The sequence below is a fragment of the Brachionichthys hirsutus genome, unplaced genomic scaffold, assembly GCF_040956055.1.
Source record: "Brachionichthys hirsutus isolate HB-005 unplaced genomic scaffold, CSIRO-AGI_Bhir_v1 contig_718, whole genome shotgun sequence".
Taxonomy (NCBI): Eukaryota; Metazoa; Chordata; class Actinopteri; order Lophiiformes; family Brachionichthyidae; genus Brachionichthys; species Brachionichthys hirsutus.
Window position 1 is genome coordinate 97,656 of NW_027180335.1, and position 17,565 is coordinate 115,220.

General features: G+C 43.3%; 2 protein-coding genes across 2 annotated transcripts; one reads left to right on the forward strand and one right to left on the reverse strand.

Annotated features, from left to right (window-relative positions):
• Positions 1–10,236: 10,236 nt before the first annotated feature.
• LOC137913584 (heparan sulfate glucosamine 3-O-sulfotransferase 1-like) lies at positions 10,237–11,981 on the forward strand. The gene is made up of 2 exons (XM_068757228.1): positions 10,237–10,491; positions 11,316–11,981. The coding sequence occupies exons 1-2, from the start codon at positions 10,237–10,239 to the stop codon at positions 11,979–11,981; spliced, it is 921 nt and encodes a 306-aa protein (XP_068613329.1).
• A 3,127-nt stretch (positions 11,982–15,108) lies between these two features.
• Positions 15,109–16,110, reverse strand: LOC137913586 (histone H2A.V-like). The gene is made up of 4 exons (XM_068757230.1): positions 16,027–16,110; positions 15,803–15,916; positions 15,590–15,719; positions 15,109–15,483 (listed from the first exon to the last, which is right to left on the reverse strand). The coding sequence occupies exons 1-4, from the start codon at positions 16,108–16,110 to the stop codon at positions 15,422–15,424; spliced, it is 390 nt and encodes a 129-aa protein (XP_068613331.1). The 3' UTR covers positions 15,109–15,421.
• Positions 16,111–17,565: the final 1,455 nt, after the last annotated feature.

Sequence of the window (17,565 nt, forward strand, 5' to 3'; positions counted from 1 at the left end):
CCTTCTATCAATTGTAACTTTTTTTTTTTTTTGCAAGGCAGTACTTCCCACAAATCCTTTAAATTGCATCCAATCTTTTTGAAATCTGGAACACGACCATTAAAAGAAAAATTACTTTTGAAGAATTGGTTAACAAATTCTGGCACGTGTGGCCTGTTTTACACAAGCATGCACCCGTAACTCTTAAAACTGCTCAAGTCCCTTGAGAAATGTTTGTGTTTTGTGATAATTTGGCCAAATAAACAGAGTGATCCATTGAAATGATAACATCCCAGCGGTAAACAGATTGGACTCATTACAGTGCATACACCATAATAAATTTAAGCATTCTCTACTCTGGCATGATGTTTTTTTTCTCTGTATTTTTTTTTTTTACAATAGGAAAGATTTTGCCAGAAGGAAATTTTAAATGGCCAAAAGCAGTTTGTAGGGAGAAATGAAAATGTCCTTGATGAAAATCTCATTCCAAATCTGCAGCTATAATAGGCTCAACTCTTCTGGTAAGACATAAGTGAGCTGGATGTTGGATAACAAGCTCACTGGTTCACAGTTGGCATTCCAGTTCATCCCAGAAGGACTGGATCGGGTTGAGAAGAAGGCTTGAAAGAATAGACATGTTCCAACAGAAAAAGGCTCTTCCTCAAATATTGTGCCATAAAAGTGAAAGTGTTGTCTAAAATATCAGCATATGCTGTAACATTCCGCTTTCCCTGCTCTGGAACTAATGGGAAGCCTTGTCGGTGAAATGTGCTCTCTAACTAGACTCAGAGATGCTTGAAGCCAGTGGGATATTGTGTTGGATAGTATGCAGCTGATGCGTTTGCACTTCGAACAGCTGGTAATATATTTACTGTGCTTAAAAGGGAAGGAGACAGGAGACAGTGGGACAGTCCCATCCTAAACCCAGCCGAGCACCCTCATGCAGGGCACTGTGACATACGGGTGGTGCAAACACACCAACACACACACACACACACCAGACATGCACTAAGTGTCGATTGGGTGTCTAGACACTCAGAACCCAAACCTGTTTAATGAGACCAAAATGTACACTCGCTGTCCGCCTGCTTGGCTTCCTGCTCACCTCTCTCATTATTCATTTGTATACTATCCTTTGACAAAACTGAGCTTCCTAATCAGACTCCCCTGTGAGCTTTTTCTGACTAAACAACAGCAGCGACCCCCCCCCCCCCCCCCCTCCATCCCACCCCCCCAGCTTGATTGCACACGCGAACACAATGTCCGCGCCCCTAAGCACACACCAAAAAGGAGAGGGAGCCACATTTTAGTTTCTGTTATGGTTGACCCAAATCTCAGATCGTGCATGGCTGAAGATGCAAAGGGGTGGGGCATATGCAGGCGAGCCATGGTGGTTTGGGGGGCGGGGGTTATTTGGGTGTTATGTATGTGTGAGTGAATAAGATGATGAGGGAGTGAAAAGGTGGTGAGTGTGTGCGCTGAGCTTCTTAGAGAGCTTTTCCAAAGAGCCCAATTTAAAAGCCGGCAGGGGGCTGATGGGTAAAAGACGGACAGATCTCAGCAAAGGTCAGAGCGACTGAGGCAGATAGAGAGTGAGAGCCAGCATGCGAATAATGAAATGATAAAATTGCATGATTTGAGGACAGGCTGTCTGTCTGCCGGTTAGGGATCCTTGATGGGAAGCTTTTTTATTTATGAGAACACTCAACTGGTATTTATACTGTCATACAATCATGATCACTAATACTTCATCATACATAATTTGGCTGCTAGCTGTAGGCATCTGCATCCTTTGGTTGTTTACTAATGTTCACTAGAATGCACTAATCTGACCCCTTAATGTCAAAAACAAACAATAGAGGCACTCGAGAGGAGGCATTTCACGACTGCAACTAAATATTTTACATTCGTTGGGGTCTATTGCCATGATGGAAAGCATCCCAGGGTTTCTGTGCTCAGGGTCAACGTTTTACTTTCCTTTGCTACCTCCACCGAGGAGGTTATGCTTTCGCCTGCGTTGGTTTATTTGTCTATTATTTGTTTATTTGTATTTGATTACATTTTGGTGATGATCCAGAAGAGATTCTGGATTCTGGATCTCTTTAAAATATTCCAGAAAGCATTGCAGTCAATGGAGCTTCAAAATTTGTTCCTCAATATCTCAGTTGATTATTGATTTATTGTTTACGGAGTTTGACACTCATGTACGGCGGGGACTTTATCTCATCACCAAAGTTCACCCAGATCTGATCCGGATCAGAATTTTCCGATTTACTTATCAGGCTTTAAAATATTTTTTAAATAATAAGAATTGAATGTCTTGTAAAATATGTATTCAATTCACTCACCAAAAATCACAGTCATGAAGGGCTCTGATATGCACCATCATCCAAAATGTCTTCTGGAAGTGATCCAGAATGAGGTAAGGAAAGAATCTTACATTTTAACATTAAAACTCCATCTGTGAGGGTTGCTATGGTGACTTTTCCTGATTTCTGCCCCGCACAGCTGCGGAGGCTTTGTTGAACTGAACGAGACGCACCTGTTACACATCTCAGCTAATCAGCTCCTGCCTCTCTGGACAGTTCTCTGCCAGAATATCCTCCATTTCCTCAATATTTTCAGGTTCTCCTCTTCTATGTGTCGTCCCGTATTAAGCTTAAGGAATCTAAAAATATAGATAAAACAAATGTAGGGCCATTATTTTAATTTTTTTGTGCAAATGACAATATCATTGTGTTTCCTTCATCTGTGGTTTCTGAGCTCATATTAGAGGACCCAGTAAATTAAGACAATTTTAATATGCCAAAATTGAATTCATTTCTACAGAGACACAGTTACAGCTAATCGTTAATTAACTGCAGTAAGTAACAGCAAACGGTCAGTCACTTATGATATAATGTCTGGCATGGGGAGGATCATCTACAGTCATCGCTAAAAAATATTGTTTTCAGGCATTAAAATGAAGTAAGGCTGAAACACATACAGGCTTGTCTCTAATTAATTATTCAGACACAGGATAGTAAAATCTCTGGTGTCACGATGCAGAAGATAATGTTGCTCAGAGAAAACTGTAAAGGCTTCATTTCATTGCCAGGTTCTTTATATTTGGCACAATTTGCAAATTAAGTGTGGAAAAACAGATAGTGAGCAGCCCATTACCTTGCTGCTGCAAAATAATTTGACTTTAACGTGATTATGTTGCCCTTGGGGGATCCATTAGGTTAAAAAGATGGAGCTCCCAAAGAAAATCATCAGAAAATGCGTCAAGCGATGGTGCGAAAGAGATAGAGACACGATGCTTCATCTGAAATGGGAACGTTTATTAGGTTCAGAATGTCTTTGCACTCATATGTAGTATTAATACATACTCTACCTTTTGGGGGCAGTTTTTATATTTTTGTTCATCTCTCTATTTCTTCTTCTGCCTGTATTCTCTTCCCCCCCCCTCATGGCTATGCTTTGTTGGGTTGTTGCTTTGTCGCAAATGGCCAAAGATCTTAACCATTAACCCAATTGTCAATGGTCATTCCTCTATCTGCCTCTGTTTGACAGCAACACGAGACACGCAGATGCATCAGCATGTCGTAATAGCCATCTTCTCTGCAGGCGCGTAATGGGGCGAGGATAGCGAGTGAGGACCGTCGTTTTCACTCTACACTTTTATTTTGAAAGGAAATGATCTCATGGCAGAATGGCCGGAGCGTTTGGCCCAATGGGAGCAGGACAAGAGAAGGTGCATGGAGACGCTGAGGAAAACTGTGCTATGATTGGAAGTGAAGAAGCCTAAATGGCTGAAGAAATGATGGAGGACGGGGCAAAAGCAAGAAAAGAACGGAGACCCGAGGGTGGATGAGAGACAGATGAGGGGGGGGGTGGCAGTTTTATCTGACTCTCACAGCCTTAGTGATATGACATGCTTGACAATCCAAAGCATTTCAGCATACCACCCCCTACCAGGGACAATCTTCCTTTCTGCATTACACACACACACACGCACGCCCTCCTGCAGAGCACACATACACACCAACTGTACTTCTTCAGCCCCACCCTACCTCCTTACTGCCCCTCTCCCCCTTCCCCAGCCACCCTCTGCCTCTCCGTACAAGCTAATCCTCCCCCCCCCAAATGCCATTGCTCAGTAGAAATATTTCCATGAGGCCTGGCTCACGGGTAGCCGCGTGCTGCGTGCGTTCAAAGGCGTCGCACGCAGGAAGACGAGTCGGGACTCACACACACACACAAACTCTCACCGCCCTCCATGTCTGATGAAAACTTCATGGACAACGCGTCTTTCCCAATACGCTTATAGCAGCATCTGCCTTTCACAGATAATTAAACACCCCCCCACACGCACATTGTTCCTCTTCATCGCCATCTTTTCAAGCCTGGAACAGATACTTGAGTTTGTCAATATGGAGAATTCACACATCATTGACAATCCTGGCATTGCTGCTGTTGTTGTTTGCTGTTTCTACCCATACTGGCTAATGTGAGCCACAAGAACAAGTGAGCAGGAGCGACAAGGACTTGCGATGACTCATGAGAGGCTCATTGAGCAGAGTTAAGAGGATAAGTTAGAGCTCATATGGTGCTGAGGAAAGGAGCCTTCAGCCAGATAAGTGTGCAGATAAACATGGCTGCTCTAGAGCCAAAAGAGAAGTAGCAGACAATGATGTAATGTGTACAAAGTAATCGCAAAAAAAAGGACAAGATAAACTGGAAAAATGTTTAAACAATTTATTCACAAAAATTGAACCGAAACACTGCCTCTTACCCATAGCAAGCTAGGATAGGCTCCAGCAACTCCCGTGACCCGCAAAGTGAAAAAGTGGTAGAGAATTAATACATTCATCAGATTAAAAAAAAAAAGTTTTTAAATGCAAGTGTGTTCACCACAGAAAGTGTATTTCAAGAACTGTCAGTACTGCAATCTAGGTACAAAAAGATGACTACATTCATTTCTTTGAATCCAAATATTATATAAAATAAAATAAAAAGCCCCCCCAAAAATAGACTTAAAAATCCCAGAAATAAATTGTGAAGCAGACACTTTGACATGTAGACACACTGGTAAATCCACTCCTGTCTTGTTTACGATCCATCAAGATTAAAGTTCATTGAATTAAAAATATTTCTGGGCAGAAAAGCGTGCTTTATTTATGAGCAGCTAAGAGGCTGCTGCAGGGCATCTCCATTAGCATGGAGCTGGGGTTCGGTAACAGAGCATCATAAACCTTCTGAGACGGAGTCAGAAGGCTCACTTAGAGAGAGAGAGCCAGGAAACAGAACAAAGGTGAGAGTTGACGAGGGCGAGGGAAGGTGAAAGGGAAGGAAGGAGGGGGTGGAGGAGAAGGAGGAAGGTCATGAGGTGAGGTGGAAGTGAAGAGACTTGACAGCAGGGGAATATTCAAGCTTAGAGAGCAGTCACTAGGGGGTCACCCAGCCATTAAGGCTACGCATGTGTCTGACTGTGCAACACACACACACACACACACACGTTTCTGTTGCTCTCATATACACACAATCTGTTCACACGGCACACTCTGATTGGCATCAGCCCCCGGTTTAATATTTGATATTAAAGTGATGGCTGGAGGTGCTTCGACATTCTCTCTGCTTCTGACAGCAGCTAATGTCCATGATGCAGAATTTGCAGGTTTGCATGTGGTCATAACCTGTACAGTGATTGGCCGGTCGCTTATTACGGACGCATCGTTATTTTTGGAGTATTTGTTATCCAGTAATTAACCAGAGTGACACAGAAATGCAAAACAGCAATCAAAAAGGAGAACTAAGGGGCTGTACATTTTACATTATTATTATTTTTTCATTTTTTCATTTACTTAAATTACAAATTTTTTACGTCAAAATAATTTGACTAATCAAGCTCATAACTTCAATTAATATTTTGGCTTGCAACTAATCTAAAAAACGATTTATCTGAACCCACAGAAACAATTTGATTTAAAGTCCATATAAAGAGTTGATTATAGGCTTTAATGAGCATTAAAAGTGAATATGAGCTCAAAAATAGAGAAATCCCAAAATTGATTTGAAGGCTTGGAGGCGGTGGAAAAGTTACAGATCAAGTGAAAAGACAGCAAAGAGCAGAGGAAACATATTTAATGAATAATTCTTAATGCGTCCACTGGAGCCGCTGGAGCGATGAAAACATCATGTCAGTGTGAGCGAAGAGGAGACTGTGCCCTTCATCAAACGAATAGAGGCATAAAAGAGAATGTTATTTTCATCAAGTTTTATATATCTTTCCCTATTTGAGGTCAGACTGCTGAAAGAAGTTGTCTCGCGAGTCACGATGTCTTCATCTCATGCGCACACAAGACAAGTAACACACGTTGTGCCACTTGGCACCATTAACAGCGTTTCTCACTGAGTCTCCTCCTGCTGCCTGCAGTCGGGCAGCGCATGGAAATGTACATTAATGCATTGAACCTGACGTGCGGACTTCCTGAGAATGTGATGCATACATGCTGACTCCTGTAGTTAGTTGATATGCAGATATAAAACGTTCCTCTCAGCGTGTTACATTGTTACATTAAAAGGTTTTAACACCACAATATGTCAACTAATGAAAGAAACATCAAGACATTAAAACATAATGCTGATGGGATGATAAAAGAATCCAAAATAAATCTCAAACATGAAATCACTATTCTTTCTGAAGCTACTACGGCTGTACTTTCAGCTTGTCCCCTGAGGGGTCGCCACAGCAAATCAACCGTCTCCACTTCACCCTGTCCTTTGCATCGTCCTCCCCAACACCAGCCACTCTCATGTCCTCCCTCACTACGTCCATGCATCTTCTCCTGGGTCGACCTCTAGCCCTGTTCCCTGGCAGCTCCATCCTCAGCGTCCTTCTAGCAATATAGTCCCTGTCTCTCCTCTGGACATGTCCAAACCATCAAAGTCTGGTCTCTCTGACCTTGTCTCCTAAACGCCTAACCTTCAGTGTACCCCTTATTGTCTCATTTTCTAATCCTATCCAACCTGGTCTCTCCCAAGGATCTTCATCTCTGCCACTTCTAGCTCCGCCTCCTGTCTTTTCCTCAGAGCCACTGTCTCTACATCGTGGCCGTCTTCACCACTGTCCTGTAGACCTTTCCTTTTATGCTCACTGACACTCTCCTATCACAGAGCACACCTGATACTTTCCTCCACCCGGTCCAGCCTGCCTGCACACGGTTCTTCACTTCCTTTCCACATTCTCCATCACTCTGCACCGTTGACCCTTTCTGAGGCAAACTGTGTTCATTTTAATCCTGCTGATCTGTTTGGCGCCTGCAGGAAACCAGAAATACTTTCTTTCCTTTGTTTAGTTTGTTTGGTGCTTACGTCAAAACAAGACCGTATTATTGGATTCATGAGACAACTGTGGGTTTCAATTAGAGAGAATCCAGCGATCATCGACTGAGCTTCTATCCAGACCAAGCAGTGAGCTGTAGAAAACGGCTCACGTCAGTCATGGGGCTTTGAATTTGATTTGTTGCGCTGATTGGTTAAATTGAAAGAAACAAACGTGGATTTTGTTCTCTTTTTTATTTTCAGCATATCAACTATAATTTCATAAAATACTTCTCTATAAATTTGTTCCGTGGTATTATCCTGCATTTTTTTTTATGAATGAAGCCAACATCAGATATTAGCCGGTCGGCCCAAATTAAATTTGCCGAAAATAAAATGAATTAATCAAATTCAAAGGTAGTTTACTAACACAAATAATGAAGACAAAATACAGAACTAAGACAACAGGACGGGCAGGCGTTGCAAAACGCTGAGGAACACTGCCAAATAACTGAAACACACTAGAAATAACCGAGGGGACCGGCTGGAGTCCCAGGTTCACGGCAACAACAAAATACACAGCCTAAACTAAACAACGCGAAGAAGAAAAGAATAACAGGAACACGCTCGTCCAACGAGGCTGGAGCTATAGAGGATTAGGAGGTGACAGAAGGGGAAAGGAACAGGCCTGAACAATCAGCAGAGGGGGGAGTCCGGTCTTTAAGGCGTAGCTGATGGCTGGTGAGGGTTCTCAGGTGGGGCTCGTTGGGATCCTGCTGGTTCGTCTTCAGCCGCACCTGAAAGGCGTGAGGAGAGGCAACGTGATCAACAACGTCACCGAGCTCGGGGTAGTGGCGGTGCGAGGCTCCCTGAAGGTGCAATTAGTGCTCTGCTGCGGGAACGACGTAGGCAAGGCAGCGTTCCTGCTCTGGACCCGAACATTGTTGCACTAATTAATAAAAACTCATCACAACGGCAACAGTAGGATTAACCGCAGTACTCGTTAACAACTGAAATGGTATTTTCTGATGAACGATCCCGCCACTGATAAACTGCTTCTCTCCAGTGCGACTGCTGCGGTGTCTATTCAATCGAGCCATAAACATCACAGGAAAAGAATCAATCAGCACGAGTCTCTTTTAGATAACGACAATCCAAACGTTGTGTAGGGACTGTCGTGGGATCCTCCAAATGGGCTGTTGTTGTGTTTAAGATTTGTTAAAAGTGAACCCTGACAGAAATAAATTTATCCCAAGCCACCATCAATGCTGTTGAGAATATACATAAATAGGCTTCTCAGACAATAACTGCTCCTCTCAGTCCAGAAAGCCATTTTAAATAACTTCAATCAACAAATTTACATTGAGGGAAAACATTTGAGTAGAAATTATGTCTATCTGAGAGAATATTTGTATCGCCCCAAAGCTTCCTCCACTATGAAGATACCAGAAAACAAGAAGAAGAAAGTAATGACAGATATTCTTTCTGTCCACCTCTCGGACAAAATGGTTTTAGGTTTCACTCTTCATACTCGTCATACTCTTCATAGCAAATGATGCGAGTGGATTGTGGCAACGACAAGACCTTTCTGATCGAGCCTCCGTTTCACTTCAGCGAGCTGTGAAGAACTTTGCAATCTGCGATGTGGTAAAGCAGCAGATCAAGTCTGTTCAAACACTTGGGAACGTTGTTAAAGGGTAAAGACGACCACATGAACTATTTCACAGTTCACTGGACGAGTTTAATGTGGCTGCACACACAAAGCAGGCCCGAATGAAGGGCCAGTTGATATTGCATTTTTGTTTTTGGAAATGTGTGTTTTTCTAATGATAATTCCACAAAGAGAAAGTAATTCATTATAGAGACAAATTGAAATCAGGAATTTTACTTCGAGGGCGGTTTTTCTTAGAGCACTGATAACCTCACCAAACACAGATTTAACTCCAAAAGACACTGCAGCATTAAGATATTCAGGATCGCTGCGACTCGACTTTGTATACTTTAGAAATTGTTCAGCTAAACTCGGGGGGCGGGGGGCGGGGGGTGTCGGTGCTCCTCAGGGAGACCCTGAACCTCATAACAGCATTAATTTTCAATGCATCTTCTCTCTGTCTGCTTTAGATGTAGATTAATATTTCAGTATGTTCTTGCCATAATCGCATCGCAGCCCTATTTTCTGGGCTGACACGCCCGTGCCTGGATGGGGCCTTTGTGAAATGGCTTATTAGAGCGCAGAGCCTTCTCACACATATGGGATCGTGAAACAGTCAAGCAAGCATGCGTGCAAGGAGCAACTGCTCTATGTATATGAGAGGAAAGGAAATGTGCTTTGACTGCACATGTATAATCTGAAGGATGCCGACACTGCATCCTCCTCCACTCACGGGAAGCACCTTTATTCTTTTTATGCAGGAGGTGCGGGGATTTTTATTTTTATTTTATTTTTTGCAGAACCTTAGAAGATCAACAACTGCAGCGACAGAAGCTCGTAAAGATGCAATAGAATAAACAATCAAACAGCTCATTATAGGTGCCGGCAGAACTTAAATGAGAATTTTGTTGCTTTGATTTTCTTTTTTTAAATGTCCTTGTTTTAAGAGCTTCAGTTTGCATCTGCTGTAAAATGGGCTCATGTGCTACAGTCATCTCTCAGTTCCTCTCAGCGCTCATTCTGAATTACATTTCAGTTGCAATTCATTAAAGAGGAGCTCATATTACTAATTAAACACGGTAGCACTGACAAAAAAGAGATGTATTAAGGGAGAATGTTCTGAATCAGCAAAACAATAAATGGAAACCTTTTTTTTTTATGCTCATAGGTTGTGGAATTGAAGAGCTCCGTCCTGAGGCGCCGTGCCTGTCTGGTAACCAGAACAACCCTGAAGGATTCTGGGAGCTTCATGAGAGTCGGGGCATAACCTCCACCCCACCTCTGCGTGTGTGTCGGGCACCATGCTGTGGACGGTGCTGCCAGTGCTGCTGGCGCTTCTGCTGCTGCACACTCAGCTGTCTGCGTGCTTAGCAGAGTTACGCAATGTAGCTCCCGACTCCCCGGCCTCCGCTTCTTCATCGTCTCCCTCCTCCTCTTCCAATGCCACCCAGCAGCGGCTGCCGGGAGCCATTATTATTGGTGTGCGGAAAGGCGGCACCAGGGCCCTGTTGGAGATGCTCAACCTGCACCCAGATGTGGAAGTGGCAAAGGCCGAAGTAAGAGACCAAGACTCTCGCCTAAAAGTTACCGACACCGGGGGCGGAGCGTTTCACTCGAGTATTTTCATATATTTATTATTTCCGTCTTCGGCAGCTTGAGTCTTTCTCCAAACACCATTACAGAAGGACATGATGTTTTTATGGTGCTGCATTTGTTAATAGTAATAATTGTTCCTTCTTTGGTGAGATACACCCTGGAGAAGTCACCAGGTCAACATATAGCCACTCGCAACATTCAAGGGCCATTTCGAAGCGCCGGTTCGACTCTCATGCATGTTTTTCAACTATGAGAATTGAAAGAAAATCCAAAAGGAAGACTTGGGAAGCAGCACTAACCGCTACACCGTGCCTCTTACCCTTACTATTTAAATAATATTTGCAGAATTTAATGTAGGACAATATCTAAAAATGATCCAAAACAACTTCAGATTAATTTCCAGGAATTCCTGTTTTAAGTAATAATGAAATGTCATTCTTCCAATGATGCATCAGTGCACCGTTCAGCAAGTCCAGTTTGGGTAGGCCACTGCGTTTAACCCTTTAACTGGACCAGAAATCAGCTGATCTATTAATGAGCCACTCCTCCTTCAGCAACACTGAAGCACTAACGCAGCTTCAGTGCTCTCCCCGAACCATTGCCATGGAATCTGCTTCTGTGATGGACTTAATCTATTCTCCAGCTAAGCCACAGATAGCTCAGCCTCCCTGCACACTCTCGTCTCTATGACGGGAGCTTTGCAGCGTTGCTCTGTGAAGGAGAACTTTCATGGAGATGCGCTGCTTGTCTTTATTAACTGCTCCTCCCTAATTCCCTCCGGCAGGTGCACTTCTTCAACGTGGAGGAGCACTACCGTCAAGGATTGTCCTGGTACCGAGCCCAGATGCCCTTTACTGTCCCCGGTCAGTTGACAGTGGAGAAGACCCCTGGCTACTTCGCGGCCCCGCAGGCTCCCGCACTTGTCTGGAACATGAACCCTGCCATCCGCTTGCTGCTCATTGTCCGGGACCCCGCAGAGAGGCTGGTGTCCGACTATACCCAGGTCCTCCACAACCGTCTGACTCGCCACAAACCCTACCAGACGCTAGAGGAGCTCCTGATCCACAAGGGCCACATTGACCCCGGATACAAAGCTCTGCAGAGGAGTCTCTACCATCAGCACCTGGCCCGCTGGCTGGCGGTCTTCCCCAGGGAGCAGATCCACGTGGTGGATGGCGACGCCCTTATTCGGAACCCATTCCCTGAGTTAAGAAAAGCTGAACGATTTCTGGGTTTACCACCCAGGATCAGCCCCGACAACTTCTACTACAACACTACCAAGGGCTTCTACTGCCTCGTGTCAGCCGGACAGGACAAGTGCCTGGATGAATCTAAAGGCAGGCCGCACGCGCCACTGAGCTCCGAGGCCTTTAAGAAGCTCTGCAGATACTTCAGGAAACCCAACAAGTTGTTCTTTGAAATGGTGGGGAGGTCATTTTCCTGGTGCTGATCCGGTGGCCAAAAGCAACCGAGAAGACGGCCGCTCTCCTGAACGCATTCAGAGACGCAGAGGGAGGAAGAGAACCGTCGTGTGTGCGTTTGTGTGTGAGTAAGAAGGCGCGTCTTAGCTCAGTTAGCATCATGAAAGCGTCCGGTTGTTGATACCAACTCAGGTATAGTCGTGTGAAGACGCGGGAGAATTTAAAAGTGCGCGCGCGCGAACATGTGGCCAGCTGCCGTGCCGCCGCCAATGGAAGCCACTTGAAGAAGCGACACAGCGACTGCGCCAGACACAAGGAACTCTCATCGTGCTTATTTGTTGATTGTCGAAAGAAGGTGCGTGACTTTGAGGTGATGTCGAAATAGGTGAACAAAGTGAGGAAGGTGGAATCAGTGAACTGTTGCACTCGGAACGGAATGGTGTAAGAAGTCAATCGAAATTCTGTGTAGACAATTTCAAACAAGAAATCAACTCCTTGTTATGATTATTCCATTGTGAATTGTTTTTGTATTCCTTTTAGTTGCCCCCCCCCCCCCCCCCCCAACACAGATGTTCTGATGTTCATGTGAAATATATTCATTTGGAAGGACCGACACAGCACCTTCACTCGTTTGTGTCGCTTTAAAGACGTTGTAATAAATGAGTTCAGTCGTACATCCTGGTGTCCGATTGAGTTGGACCCAACTGTAGGGCTTAAAAGCATCAGACATGAGCCGGACAGCTCTCCATGGAAGCTCCTGTCTGCTTATGAAGATGTTCTTTACATGGGTGATGGAAGGATGCCGAGATGTTTCATTTCACCATGCAAGCCAACGAATGAGCTCCGGTTCCACAACCGCACTAGAACAACAAGTGGCCTTGTTGAAAGCATAGGATGGATTCAGACGTCGATGAATCCCGGTCGTCTGGGAAGGAAACAGAAAGTCAACTTAATTCCGGGATAAAAAAAGACACGTTGGCTGCTTCAAAAGGTTTTATGTGAGTCTCGATAGATACTTGAAGGTTAAACACAGTTGAACGGAGAGGTGATTTAAATCACAGCTCTCTACCAACCACAGCGGCGTATACAGATATGTCTTTACACAGAAAAGCCAATTGAAAGTTCACGCTCATTTTTATTGAGCTCTACATTATGTTCCCTGTACACTGACCCAACATGCAGCTTTAGGAAAAGACAAACACAATTTGATATATTGTGCCTTCTTAAAAGCACATTGCCTATCTCAAATAATATAGGGGAAAAATACATTTCATGTTTATTAAAGTTTAAAGCATCATTTTCAAATATGTAACACAAGAACTTCCACCTGCATGCACACTATTACGGCGCACAGGGCGGCCGCCTCCCGCTGTTCTCTCAGCATCGGCTGACAGGTGGAGCCTGCTCTTCCTTTTGAAGGCTTTCAGTTTCATCAGCAATTAGACTGAGACATTTCAGTATTGAAACTGACGCAGCTCTGCGTTGAATAAAGTCTAGACTTGAAGACATTTTCTGTCTGTTAGATAAATCTGCGAACCGTCTCATCCGAGAGGCTTTTTTTTTCATGTTGCTTTTATTTAACACAGAGATCCACCATGACCCGCACGAACTTGTTCAGTGCTATTATCAGGAGAAGGTCTGGCTGTCAGATTCGGCTTCTTGACAGTCTGAACATGCGGCTTGACAGAAACGTTAGTCCTTAAATAAGAAGTGGTGAGCTAGAGGCTACACTTGTCTTTGACAGCAACACAATTTATTTATTTTCGCAAGGTGATTAATAACTTTATGAATATTAGAGCTGCACAACGGACTTGCTGCTCTTATTGACTTCATGGGATTTGCCAGAACAAATAACCAAACATATGATTTTGTCCAGGATTCCCAATTTACTGACGTTTTCTTTTCACAAAGAGAATTTTGTGGATTAAAACCAGTTTAGAACTTCTATTTAACGATGCAATCAAGAAATGCTTTTCCAGAACTGGCATTGAACTCTACTCTTATCAGCACCCACCACTTTAGTCTGGACTGACTGTTAGAAGTGAATATTATTGGTTCCTGGCTTTTCCCGTTAGAGCTGTGATTTTGGAGTGAACTATAACTAGAACGGTAAATGGTAAAACTTTAGTGTTATAGCGCCATCATCAGACTGTAATAAATAAAACATGTGAAAATAATGTTAATCCCCATCATATTCCTTTTTTACTTTTAGTGCAGTAAGCAAACTGTTCTTTTACCACGTTAAAACAGACATTGATCTCATAACGTGCTGTCTGCGTCCTTTTATTTCGACAAGCACCAACGTCAAACCCTTCAGTTTTTCGAAGAGTAAATTTCCTACCGTGTTTCTCGTGCCGATATTTAATCCATTGAACCATCTCTGGGGAATATTACCATCCAGCGTTTTACTGAGTCAGTGGCGCCCTCTACTGGCAGGTTACAAACTGCAGGACTAAACAAAAGGCACGATTCCCTCTATCCAAAAAAATCCATCCAGGCCAAAAGTGAAGGCTACTGTAAAATGCATTCATTGTCCACGTCCCTTGCTCGCTAGTCCAAGAACTGAGTTTCACATTTAACTTTGGACATAAACAAACTGTTCCTTTCATTGGCTGCAAGCAAAACCGTTTACGAATAAAAACAAATAAACTTTGAATAGTGGCTTCAAACCAAAGGATAACCATGCAATGGGCATTTATTCGCAGACAAAATATGCAAAGTAAAACACAATTCGAAAAAACGTAACTTGGAAAAAAAGGGACGGACTGAAGGCAGGAACATATTTTGTGGATACTTTTTTTTAAAGCACAGATGTGATTCATGCTAGAAGTTCACTATTCAATCTACCTTCTCCAAATGGAAATGGTGCTAACTTATTCTAAAGTTGGCGCCACAGTGGGGTTTAAACTGCAGAATCGCTACTCACAATAGGAAGGACTCGCATTACGCATTTCTGAACTGCCTTATACAAATACAAAATGCTGCATCAGAAAATTGCATTATTTTGATATAAAAGAAAAAATAAACACCCATATAATGCAGGGAATGGAGCACCATCTCAGACTAAGTTGTCGTCACCTTGTCTGCTGTCCAAAAAAATAGATCTTCATAAAAACATGTTGCAAATACTGTAACTTCATGAAAATAACCACAAAACAAGCTTTGTCTTTTATATAAAAATGGTTTAACAATGTCTTTCAGTATAAAACATTACAGGCCAATCAAACAAATTCACTGTGATCATTTGAAATAATCATGAACTCCCCAGTCAAACATTCTACAATAACATACAAAGGGTTTTGTCATTAACGGGTTTTCTGTATGTTTCTCTAGTTATGGGAAAATATTAAAACACAAACTCTAACAATCACTCGCTTCTTTTTTTTTTGCTATAATAATAAAAAAGAACAAATGTGAACTCCTGGTCCAAACAAAGCCCAAGCCCCAAATTGTCTGGCAAATATGGCACCTATGCAGTCTTCTGCTGGCCCTTCTTCCCAATTAGGGATTTGTGGATATGCGGAATGACACCTGAAAACAAATACGTGATATCGGTTATAACGTGCCAAAAATTCAACACTGAATCACGTACATTTAATCATATACACATGTGTGTGTGTGGGGGGGGGGGGATTACCTCCTCCAGCAATTGTTGCCTTGATAAGAGAGTCCAACTCCTCATCACCACGGATGGCCAGCTGCAAGTGACGGGGAGTGATGCGCTTCACTTTCAAGTCTTTGGAAGCATTACCTGCCAACTCTAGTACCTGGAAACAACGACCACGAGCAGACATTGATGCATCTTCCCACGCCTTGGCGATAATAGACACGGAGAATAGATAGGACTTACTTCAGCAGTGAGATACTCGAGGATAGCAGCGCTGTAAACGGCTGCTGTGGCTCCTACACGACCATGGCTGGTTGTGCGAGTCTTCAAATGCCTGTGGATACGGCCCACCGGGAACTGAGAGAGACGATACGGTGTTTAAAGTAAACCAAGAAGGGGAATCGCTCAGAAATCGAGGAGCGGCCCTCCATGCAGAAACGGCTAAATGAACATGGGAGGACATTTACCTGCAGCCCAGCCCTCTGGGAGCGGGACACTGCTTTCGCCTTGGCTTTGCCACTGTCTTTTCCTGCCTTGCCACCAGCCTTCATGGAGAAACATGTAAAGTACATTAAATTCACAAGTTTAGCAAAACTACTGCAGAGAAATAGTGCGCTGTAATAGTTTCAGGAGTTTTGGGTCCTGCGTACAAACATCACAACTTCATCATAGCTTCTCGTTTATATTCATCGGCGGGCAAGTTCACGGTAAACGTGTAAAGCTGCTTTAAAAAAAAAAAAACTCAAACCCGTTTTGCCCCAGCGTGACAGATGTGCAACTATTTATACTTTCCCGCCAACACACACACACACAAAAACAAAAGGAGCTGCCGAAACTATTATAACAAATAGACAAGAACGCGCAGAAATAACCGGATGAAGCAGAAAAAGACAATACGCTCTGGAGAAACCACAGAATGTGTAATTTAACGGCCGCCCGCTAACCCGCGACGAACGGGAAACAAACCCGCCGCTTTCAGACGGCCGGCGCTCGAGTTTTCATTCAGGAATTCGTGCAGGATAAAAGCATTAAATAGTCACCAACGCGCGGTAAAAGCAGAGTAATGTTTGTTAATATTTATCGGCTTGCTGTGAGATTTGTTACAAAAGTTATATCGCCAAATACAACCGCCCGGCTCTTTATATAGCTAATTAAACTTAGCTTCATTATGGTTGCTAATCCACCTTTCAAATAGGCTAAGTTAGACCGAGAGGAAAAAACAGTCGCTCCGATATAAGTTAAAAACGTTATTTCCAACAAACCAACCGAATACTGCAAGAAACGAAAAAATATCGGTCAGAAACAAATCAGAGCGCATCGAAAGCCAGATTTAAGGAACATGCAACACATTCAGACTTCACGCGCTAAACGTGATGCTAACGCGTTAGCTGACAGTTAGCGGTTTAGCAGGCTTTTTTAGCCACACACCTTATTCCCCCCCGAGTTCAAATTCAAAACGGCATCATAGAGTTTTGTATATTAATTACACCGATGCTTCTTGTAATGCAGTTAGCATAAGACGGCCGACACATACCATTTTTCCGTCTCGTTACTTGATTGTAGGACCGAGCAGATGCTAACCAGTTTCGGCTCCCAAAAGCAGAGAAACAATAAACCCTTTCGGAAATCTCTTGCATGACACCCCTCATGGGCGCCTAAGAACCAATCAGAGGGCGCGTTGATACTTCGAATCTTTGTTTCGACCAATCACCAAAAGACTTGCTAAACCTTTACCCATCCCCCACCATGGGGACGTCGCGCCTGCCTTTGCGCACGAAACCAACAAGTAGGCGGGTCTACGAGAGTCCAGGGACATCCAACCGCAAATTGTACAGAATTATTGTTATTAATTCATTACCGCTTCAACGACAGAAATTTGGTATAGCAACAATTATTTAAAGTTCTTTAAATAATTTACATTTTAATTATATGTTACAAATATATATTATATTATAATTTAAAATAATCCTTTACAAATGCTCATCGTGCATCGGTTATATGCTGAC

Excerpts from the sequence above, each read along its gene's own strand:
- LOC137913584 (XM_068757228.1), top strand. The coding sequence starts at position 10,237 with ATGCTGTGGACGGTGCTGCCAGTGCTGCTGGCGCTTCTGCTGCTGCAC. Across the intron at positions 10,492-11,315 it reads TGGAAGTGGCAAAGGCCGAA|GTGCACTTCTTCAACGTGGA; the intron begins GTAAGAGACCAA and ends TCCCTCCGGCAG.
- LOC137913586 (XM_068757230.1), bottom strand. The coding sequence starts at position 16,110 with ATGAAGGCTGGTGGCAAGGCAGGAAAAGACAGTGGCAAAGCCAAGGCG. Across the intron at positions 15,720-15,802 it reads TCGAGTATCTCACTGCTGAA|GTACTAGAGTTGGCAGGTAA; the intron begins GTAAGTCCTATC and ends CGTTGTTTCCAG. Across the intron at positions 15,484-15,589 it reads GGCAACAATTGCTGGAGGAG|GTGTCATTCCGCATATCCAC; the intron begins GTAATCCCCCCC and ends ATTTGTTTTCAG.